This window comes from Scardinius erythrophthalmus (assembly GCF_964197995.2).
Source record: "Scardinius erythrophthalmus genome assembly, chromosome: 3".
NCBI lineage: Eukaryota > Metazoa > Chordata > Actinopteri > Cypriniformes > Leuciscidae > Scardinius > Scardinius erythrophthalmus.
In genome coordinates this window covers 29,117,970-29,127,976 of record NC_138223.1, presented here as the reverse complement: position 1 = coordinate 29,127,976, position 10,007 = coordinate 29,117,970, and the positions used below count along the sequence as shown (strand labels likewise).

The window sequence follows — 10,007 nt, the reverse complement described above, 5'->3', positions numbered from 1 at the left end:
TAATGACCATACAAAAAGTTTTAATGGTCTATGGTAGTCATTATTTCCTTTAAGCAATATATAAAATCTTTCTTTCTTTTTAATTTTGGGATGAAATATGACCTGAACTCGACATATTCTAAACATATATGAAAATACACGCTGGTGAACAATACTTACTATTACCATTATTCAGTAAAATGATAGGGTGTTAGGATAGGATATCACTGAATATGAACACCAAGTACTCATTACTTTAATAAAAAAAAGGTGGCCTAAAAACTTTTATACGCCACAAATCAAAGATTCTTTTTAATGCATTATCTCTTACAATTAAACATCGGTATAAAAAAGGTCCTCCAAATTTTTACATATAATTATCAGCATGGTTCATAATGTTTTGATGATGATGTTTTGAGGATTCCAAATCAGTACAGCGTCCTTGACAACATCAGATAAAGGCGTTTGATGTCCCTCATAGGAACATGCGGTCTTTGCTGTGTGAAAAGCGGGTGTTGAGCTCTTGTGACTTCTTGAGCAAAGCTTTTTTCTGAGCCTCATCAAAGCGATTGACTTGGAGGTCCATGTCTCTGTCGAAGGGTTTTCTCTCCACAGGTTTGTTAGCATCCTCCTTAGCTTTTTTCTTCATCTTCTTAGTGTGCAGACTGATGAGAGATTCACCACGCTTGGACTCCTAAAAAGAGATGGGCAATTGAAACATTTTTTTTTTACATTCAAGCAGTAACAATTGCATCTGGCAAACTAAAGGTGTAGTAGTCCATTCAAAAGGCCCATTAGAGTGAGCAGCTGAATTTGCCCAACATCCCTGGTTCTCAAACAAGTGTTACTTTTGTGTCATTTAGATAGGATTATGGTTTTTATTCATTTTTTGAATTTGTTTTAATTTTTTTTTCTAGTTTTATTTTGGTTAAAGTTTTAGTAAATTTTAACTAAATTTTTATTTTAGTTTTAGTGTATACATGCATACATACATATGTATACACACACACACACACACACACACACACAATTAATTAATAATACTTTTATTATTATTTTTTAAATATTTAGCAATTTTTTAAAAATAAAAAATGATCAAGATTAATTTTTCCCCTTAATAACTAGTGTTTTTATTGAAGTTTTGGAATACCAAAGTGGTTAATTTACCTATCTGTTATAAGTATACTACTTAAAAATAAATAAATAAATACATAATAAATAAATAATAATGATTTTTATACTTTGCAAACGGTAAATTCAATTCCCTAACCCTAAACCTACCTGTCACAGAAAACTTTTAGCATTTTCAAACAACATCATATAAAATGATTTATAAGCTGTAGTTTTCCACATGGGAACCAAAAAATGTCCCCACAGGGACAAGGATTTCTGATATTGCCATCTTTGTGGTTTTTCCACATAACGAAGGGTATACCTGAACGAACACACACACACACACACGCACGAGTACAATTTGTAATACACTTTAAAGCTGTATTTAGCTAAAAAAATAACATACATTATATTTTGAAACTTTTTCAGCCATCTCAAGCTCTTTCTGAGGCAGACGTGGTCCATCATCTTTGGCAGATTCGCCTTTTTCCTTAGCCTCTTGTCGCTCCTAAGAAAGACAAACAAGAAGGGAATTTTCAAACAATCCCTCTTTTCCAAAACCCAATGTAAAATGTTTTTTTTTTAAATCACAAGTGATATCATTGGTAAATCCACAGTGAGTCTCCATAACAATCTCCACATTTCATATCTGAACTCAATCTCAAACTCACCCTAGCTTTTCGCTCACGTTCAGCGGGAGTGTCAGTCCAGATTGAGCGGTCTTTGTTTTCAGGGCCTGATCTTTTCTTAAAGGTCCGTGCTTCCAAGCCCACATGCTGCAACTCAGGAGGCAACTCTGTCATCCAGGTCTCTCTGGAAACCACCTCTGGGCCAGTCTAACAACAGAAGAGTCACAGATTGTATTGATGTTGTATGAAGAATAGCATAATTATTTCTGTCTTTCACTGTTGTTCAATCATATTTAAATAGAGGGTATATACAAAATAAAAATTAAAACTAAAACAAACATCAAATTAAACCCAAATAGTACTATTAAAAATAAAATAAAAACAAAATCATGTAACAAAAATAAAAAAAGCACTAAAATTTAAAAGAAAACAAAGTATAAAACTAATAGCTAATTCAAAATATTACTAAAATAGTATATAAATAACACTGACTACTATTACTAATAAATATTATGATTATTATTATTATACATATATATACAAAGCTGTACTACAGTAACTGAATTAATGGGAAAAAAAACTACATAAAATGCACTTACATCCACTCCTGTAAGTTTGTCTTTCATTTTTTGAGCTCTTCTTTCAAAGTCCAATGCCACAGAGTCCTGGGACGGTCCTTTTGATGGCATGGGTCCAATTACATAATCTTCTTCTTCTTCTTCTTCTTCTTCACTGCTTGACAATTCTGGAGTATAACCTGGTGGTAGAGCTGGTCCTAAAAGTCCACTGGCATCTTCATTTCCCCCCTTTTCATCTTCATCTTGTCTTTTGAATCCTGGAGGGAGTGCAGGTCCTAGTAAAGGTGGTCTGGGGATGCAAAATGTAGTTCATCCAAGACTTAGATTGAGATGCTGAAATTGCTATGTAAATGACCACGTGTGGTACTATTAAGTATTATTTTATGTTTATTACTCTTCTGGTGACTTGTCTCGCTTTTGATATCCTGGGGGAAGTGCTGGACCAAAGAAACCATCCTCCTCCTCCTCCTCCTCATCATGCTTATCAGTTTGCTTTATATCCATCTCAGCTTTCATGATGCCTCTGTTGCTGTTAAAGAATCACATGAAAAAGTGAGAGCAAATTATTTCTTCCTGAAAGACAATGATGAAGCCTGAAAAAATATCTAATAGTCAGATTTTTCGAAACAGTTTATTGAAACTTTAGACAAATTTATTTTATTTTATGTTTTGTATCACATTTGATACATCAGGTTAAGGCCCATATAGTATCCACACTTGAGATAGAACATTTCTGTATCATACTTTACAAGCACAAAACAAGTATCATACTTTAAAGAAGGCCGGTTCCCAGATGAAGAGTATTTGGCTCTCTTAAACACGACCTCCTCTTGATCACTGTCCTCACATGAACTTGAGGACTCTGAAGCTTTATACAGTGGAGGCAAAGCTGGACCTATGACTGGAGACAATATTTATTATTTATTGTGTAAGTATTTGCACTCAGATCTAATATTAATAATTAAATGACCTAACCGTTTTTTTTTTTTTCAAAAGAAAATTGACAGGGAGAAAAAAAAAAACATCTAAAGGCTGCCAGCCTTGTTATGCATTTGCAAAATTAAAATAAATAAATTGTAGTCCACAAAGCAGCAAACGTTACTACAACCAACGTGCATACAAACATACTTGCGTCTTCTTCATCTGAATCATCATTTTTACTTTTTCCCATCGACGGTGGCAAAGCTGGTCCAGTTATGTTTTGATTAGACATAGCAAAATTATCGTGCTAGGAAAATAATAAAAACAGACATTTATTTGTTCACAAACCCAGAAATGTGCTACGACAGAATAAACACATTCCCTTATTTCCGGTTTTGAATTTGGTGTGAATTTCAAAATAAGAGTTCTGTTCGGGCGGAATCCTATAGGTGGCGCGTTATATTGTAACACAAGCGTTTTCTAAAAAGACGCTCTTTAACGCAATCTTCACTTCCCTTCTCTGTTGTCATCCGTTGTTGTTTCTATGGGCGGCGGGACGCTTAAACAGTCGGTATGAGAAATAATCATAAAACACTTTTCCCAACTTCCACATACATTTTCACGTTGTCGTGTTTTTCTTGTCATGAGGCTACGAAAGTCAGGTAACGTTAGTTAACCTAAAAATAACCGAACTGTCATCGCTTAGTGAATAGCCTCTTATCTGTTAATTCTTTCCTTGAGCTTCTGAGCCTCTGTCCTGGCGCTTGACTAAAGTTACTAATAATACACATTTCCCAGTTTTAAAACCAGCTTTGAGGAACATTCTTCTTTTCTGACACGACTAATCGGTAAGGACGCGTTGACTGGATCTTTGTCGATAAGTTATGCCTCCCAAGAAGCCAAAGGGCGCGACGGCAAACATCTCCAGCTCCATCGAGTCTGAGGACATCAGTCTGGAGACAACAGTCCCCACAGAGGACATATCGTCTTCGGATGAGAAAGATGGCGCAGGGAAGGTCACAAAACAGCTTCTAGAAAGAAAAGAGCTGCTTCATAACCTCCAAAAACTAAAGATAGATTTGTCACAGAAAAATCTGCTTATAGACAATCTTAAAGTGGACCACCTTACCAAGGTAATGGTTGATTAATAGAAAACTGCTGTCTACATTAAATTGAGAAGCAGTTTGAAGAATATTTAACGCTTGTTTGTTTGCCTGTGAGTGTTAAAAGGATTATTTTCACGTTCATTTTAGATAGAAGAGCTGGAGGAAAGGCTGAACGATGCTCTCCATCAAAAACAGGTGCTCGCCCTGCGTCTGGACAGCCAGCTCAAACTCCAGCAGGATGAAAACAGGTGCATTTACATACTGTTAAGAAAAATATCAATATATCAGTCGTCGTATTGGTATTGGCCGATAAATGTGCCTTTTGATAAGGCTGAAATATTTAAGCCCGCATCCATATCACCCTGTAGCCCAAGACCGGTTGCCCACTGAAACTAAGCAGGGCTGAGCCTGGTTAGTATCTGGATTGGAGACCTCCTGGTAAAACCAGGTTGCTGCTGGAAGAGGTGTTAGTGAGGCCAGCAGGGGGCGCTCACCCTGTGGTCTGTGTGGGTCCTAACGCCCCAGTATAGTGACGGGGACACAAGCACCGTCCTTCGGATGAGACGTTAAACCGAGGTCCTGACTCTCTGTGGTCATTACAAATCCCATGGCACTTCTCGTAAAGAGTAGGGCTGTAACCCCGGTGTCCTGGACAAATTCCATCCAATGGCCCTTACCAATCATGGCCTCCTAATAATCCCCTTACATTGAATTGGCTCTATCACTCTCTCTCCTCTCTCCACCTGTAGCTGGTGTGTGGTGAGCGCACTGGCGCCGTTGTTCTGTGGCTGCCGTCGCATCATCCAAGTGGATGCTGCACACTGGTGGTGGTTGAGGAGAGATCCCCTGATATGATTATAAAGCGCTTTGGGTGTACAGAAGTACATGTGAAAGCACTAAGTGCCTAATTCCTTCATTAGCTTATAAATTATAGCCTCTTCTTCTAGTCATGTCTAGTTGGGTTATTTATTGTTAAGCACACACAAAATGAAATGTTTATATATATTCCACTATGAATTTTGTTTAAAGTAAAATTCAGCCGTTAATTGGAGACAGAACATAAATGAAGAGTTCTGTACACCTCTTTGAGTTGAGAGGTGTACAAATAAACATTCCTCAAAAGCCTGTTGTATCACACATCGTCAACATTTTAACACACAATAAAAAAAAATGATGTATGGATAATTACATAAATCTAAGTTGCTACAGTCAAGTAAATGTACATCTTGAAATATTAATAACAATATAAAACCTTTTTAGTTTTCTTTTTAAAAATCATTAAAGACTTCACAGCAAAAAACATGTGTACCACAACCTTAAGGTGGGCTTTTTTAGAATTATACTAAAAGGCCTTTTTACTTGCTTAAAAAGAATGAACTCTGCAAAGTTTTGATCAGGTTAGTCATTTAGAGGCCTTAGAAATGTATCAAATATGATACAGTTGGCTTTATAGGGTCGAATGAGGGTTATGCGCTACAAACTTCCATATTCTGTAAAACGGGTTGCATCGCTTCCGGTTCAGGTCTTTTGTAAGTGCTTCCTTAAATATAGAGCTGTCTTACACAAGAAACGTTCAAAGAAGCAAGAAAAGATGAGCATAACCGATGTCCATATGCAGATTGATAAAAAAAAAGTATTTTTCTTCTCACTAACATTTAGATATTAAAATCAAATAAAACGGCAACAATAAAAGAACTAGCTAGATTAGCTGATTATCTCTTTGCCGACAAGGGCAAGACAAGCAGATGCAATGAGACATGTTTTCCTCTTTGTTCATGTGACGTTGGTTCAGCATAAAGCCTGTTTGGCTTCTGCTTATGCAGGAAGCAGCAAGCCCTGAGGAAGCAGGAGATGGACACCATCATGCTCAGACAGAAGCAGCTGGAAGAGACGAACCATCAGCTGTGTGATCGAGCCGGCGATCTCCGCAGGAGCCTGAGGGACCTGGAGCTGTCAGAGGAGAAGTACATTGAGCTGAAGGAACTGCCCGAGGACAAACTCACCATCCCTGAATATGTGGCGGTGAGTTATAAACTGGAGTTGGAAATTAAGATTTTCTGATGTATTTATTGGTGCTGTTGGTTCCTCCCACTAACAAACTTGTGGAGCGAGGAGATTTAAAAGCTATACTGTAAGTGTGTGTGTGTTTCTTCATATAGATTCAGTTCTATGAGGTCGTGAACCCTCTGAGGGCTCTTGCGACTGAGCTGCAGGTGAAAAAGGCTAACCTGAGCGAGGACCTGGACAGTCACCGCAACCAAGTTAGATCACTAATGGAGGTGTGGAACATATTTTTTTCCCTTTTTGGGTACCATTTTTACTACGGTCTTCAAACTTCAATTAAATTATCTATTTTCTAAATGCATATAGATCTTATTGTGAGCGATTCATCTATGCATATGCTTCATTCGATGAAAAGGGCAGACTTCTTTCTGGTGAAATATTCAGGACAATCGTTTAGTCCGCTTAAAAGCTTGCGTTCATCTGCCTCCACTTTTGAGCGCAACACCCATCTCAACATCCAGTCAAGAACTGATGCACAGAACCGAGTCCCTGCCTGCCCTACGTTTTTTCTTTTTCGATAATCTGTTTCACTCGGATGTTAAAGTATGGATGAAAAGATCTGTCACCACTTCCCTTTCATTGCGACTTAAAGGGGTCATGGACTTCATTTGTGGTTGATTTTATAATGTTCTCTGAGGCCCACTTGTAATGTTATCAAGATTTTTAGATAAAAAACATCCTAATTTAGAAGATATTTTCTATCCTGTTTTTGAACTCTTTCGAACACGTGATGCATTCAAGACTTGCAAGTAAACGCCCACTGCTATGATTTGGTAAAAGTTTTGCATATTAAAATAAGTAAGTACTTGGAGTTACCACAGTCATAATTGACAAAGGATGATTTACGGTGTTTTGTGTAAAAATAATTATGAATGAACGTACCATTGTTTGTCACACTGCCTTGTGACCCCATAAATGCCGAAACACAACTATTCAGTTTGACTGCGGCGCTACAGTATAAATACTATCAAACGATCTGTAACAGGCAAATCCAACGCATCCAACGTGAGGGAAATGCCCTCGCTCAGTTGTCAAATCAGCCTATGTAGGCCGCAAGGCAATTAGCAGTTGGATGTGTGTTTCAGGTTAGTGTAGAACCGCTACTATTCAGGAAATTCTTTAAAAATGTATTTTTTTTTATGATTAAACACCTTGTTGTCAAAGTTAGTATTGTGGCTTTATGTATGGTTAGACACTTGCGTGTGTTGTTATATTATTAACATTTTTCCAAAATCAAGCTCAAATGGAGTTATGAGGTTTTTCACCAGCGAATGTCAGAGATTTGTGTTTTGTCCATCATTAGAATGGTCACATCTGAAGCAGTAAGTGTGTCGCATTAAGTTTTTATCAACTTACAGGTTATAAAGGTTATTGTAGCTATGTGGGCGCTCAGTTTTTACTGTTGTTTACTATATTTGGCAAAAAGCTTGTGTTATAAATGTAAATTGACAAAAGTGTAAAATTAAGTCATAAAACATTATCCTTTATGCACATCGTGTTTTGAATAAAGAAAATGCTGCACTTAACCAGTTTTTTATTTACCTTTGCACTGCAAACAAGCAGAGACAGTCTCCAGAATGTGTGCAGGACTTCATTCAAGATTGAGGCGGGTGGAGCTACTATGTAAGGTTTTGCTGAAAGTTTGAGGATCCACTTGAGTTACAAGGTTTAGTCACAAGCTCTTAGTATAAAGTTCAATTCAAGCTCTGGTAAAAAGTATAGGCAAATTCTTAAAAAAAAAAAAGATCTTATCAACTGGTATTTTTTCGAATCAAACCGTTTTCAGAACAATAATGTTACTGAAGGAATGCATGACCAGAAATGTTAAAATACTGATTCTTCTTGGAGTACACTGATTACATTTTTTTTGTCCGTTTTTAAGCCCTGCACTTGTGTGTTGCAACATTACTGTCTCATCCGAGTTGGCACTGCACCATCTTTTATTTTCAGTCTCTCTAAAAAGCCTGCGTGGAACTGCGTCTAGTTTAAAACGGATCCCCAGTAAAATGAAGCATACAAGCAAACAGTGTCTTACTGACGTGATTTGACTGGAACTGGCGAATCGGTGGGCAGGCTAAAGAGGCAGTGGTCTAGAAGTTGATCTTTTGCAGAGGCCTTTGTCGCACTATAAAGTAATGCGATCAAATCTGAAATGAGTTGTTTTCTGAGCTTGGTTTCAATAAAAGCTGTTTTTGGACAAATGAGGACGTTTTTAGTTCTGAAACTTACAGGATATTTTTATAGTTCAATGACCTCTTATTAGGGATTGAACGACTTCAGATTTTTTAAGTTGACATTAAGCTGTTTAAAACGTGCATTTACCCTATCAATTTGAACATCCAGATGGTATATTCTCTCGGAGTATGCATTTATTTGTCATTTTAAATGTTGGAAACGGATTGTAAAAGTGGACATTCTTATCCTGCTGCACCCTCTGTAGGCCATGATCAACGACTAGTCGACGTCAAATTCAATCTTCCAGACAGCTGTGAAATAATTTTAATTATTGGCATTACTTTTATTTCTTATTGACATTCATCACTTTTTTTTTCTCATATCCCAACCAGAGTTATGAGGAAGAGAGGAGAGCGCGCTCCGAGCTGGAGATCCGCTGTCAGAGACTCACGCTAGAACTTGCTGATAGCAAGCAGCTTATTCAGGAAGGAGACTACAAACGAGAGAACTATGACAAAATCAAACGGTGAGTGGAATGTCAAGTCAAGTTAAGTCAAGTTTATTTATATAGCGCTTTTCACAATACAGATTGTATCAAAGCAGCTTCACAGTATTAAATTAAAATAATACATCAATGTTTGTTTCTAGTGGAAAACGTCCACGTTTGGTAATGCTGGTCAATAGTATTGTTGATTGATTGATTAATTAAATTAAATATCCCCAAATATCCCCAACTGAGCAAGCCAAAGGCAACAGTGGCAAGGAACCGAAAAACTCTTTATTAGTGACTTAATGGAGAAAAAAAAAAAAACCTTGGGAGAACCCAGGCTCAGTCGGGGCCAGTTCTCCTCTGGCGTTTATAAACTAGAGGTCGGATTTAACTGTAAGATTAAAAGTATTATATGAATGCCTGGCTGAAGAGATGCGTCTTTAATCTAGTTTTAAACTGGGAGAGCGAGTCTGAGCAACGAACAGTATCAGGAAGGCTATTCCAGAGTTTTGGAGCTAAATGTAAAAATGCTCTCCCTCCTTTGGTTGATCTGGATATCCTAGGTATGACCAAAAGCCTCGAATTTAGTGACCTTAAAGAGCGCGATGGATTATAGGGCGATAGAAGATCCGTTAAATAGACTGGAGCTAAGCTGTTTCGGGCTTTATAAGTCAGTAGCAATACCTTGTAGTTAATATGGGACTTTATAGGTAACCAATGTAGGGATGATAAAATCTGTGTTATATGATCATATTTTCTTGATCTAGTAAGAACTCTAGCGGCGGCATTTTGGACTAACTGTAGCTTGTTTATTGAGGATGCAGGACAACCGGCTAATAAAGCATTACAGTAATCTAGTCTCGAGGTCATGAATGCATGAACTAACTTTTCAGCATCAGAAACTGATAGCATATTACGTAGCTTAGCAATGTTTCTAAGGTGGAAAAAGGCT

The 10,007-nt window shown here is 37.3% G+C and overlaps 2 protein-coding genes across 3 annotated transcripts in view; one reads left to right on the top strand and one right to left on the bottom strand.

Annotated features, from left to right (window-relative positions):
* gpalpp1 (GPALPP motifs containing 1) lies at positions 1-4,024 on the bottom strand. Of its 2 annotated transcripts, none has more exons than XM_081361647.1 (7): positions 3,428-4,024; positions 3,071-3,200; positions 2,694-2,828; positions 2,321-2,588; positions 1,764-1,928; positions 1,499-1,600; positions 1-673 (listed from the first exon to the last, which is right to left on the bottom strand). In XM_081361647.1, exons 1-7 carry the CDS (start codon positions 3,510-3,512, stop codon positions 455-457), a joined length of 1,104 nt encoding a protein of 367 aa, XP_081217773.1. In that variant the 5' UTR covers positions 3,513-4,024; the 3' UTR covers positions 1-454. The 2 variants fall into 2 exon arrangements, with proteins under 2 accessions (XP_081217773.1, XP_081217774.1); XM_081361648.1 differs by having other exon boundaries at positions 2,694-2,822; positions 3,428-3,623.
* Positions 3,743-10,007, top strand: part of pibf1 (progesterone immunomodulatory binding factor 1) — a 46,758-nt gene continuing 40,493 nt past the window's right edge. Inside the window, exons 1-6 of the mRNA XM_081361646.1 lie at positions 3,743-3,791; positions 4,019-4,353; positions 4,474-4,574; positions 6,150-6,348; positions 6,486-6,605; positions 8,958-9,091. Of these exons, the coding sequence (XP_081217772.1) occupies positions 4,105-4,353; positions 4,474-4,574; positions 6,150-6,348; positions 6,486-6,605; positions 8,958-9,091 (803 nt within the window). The 5' untranslated portion in view covers positions 3,743-3,791; positions 4,019-4,104. The remainder of the gene's footprint in view (positions 3,792-4,018; positions 4,354-4,473; positions 4,575-6,149; positions 6,349-6,485; positions 6,606-8,957; positions 9,092-10,007) is intronic.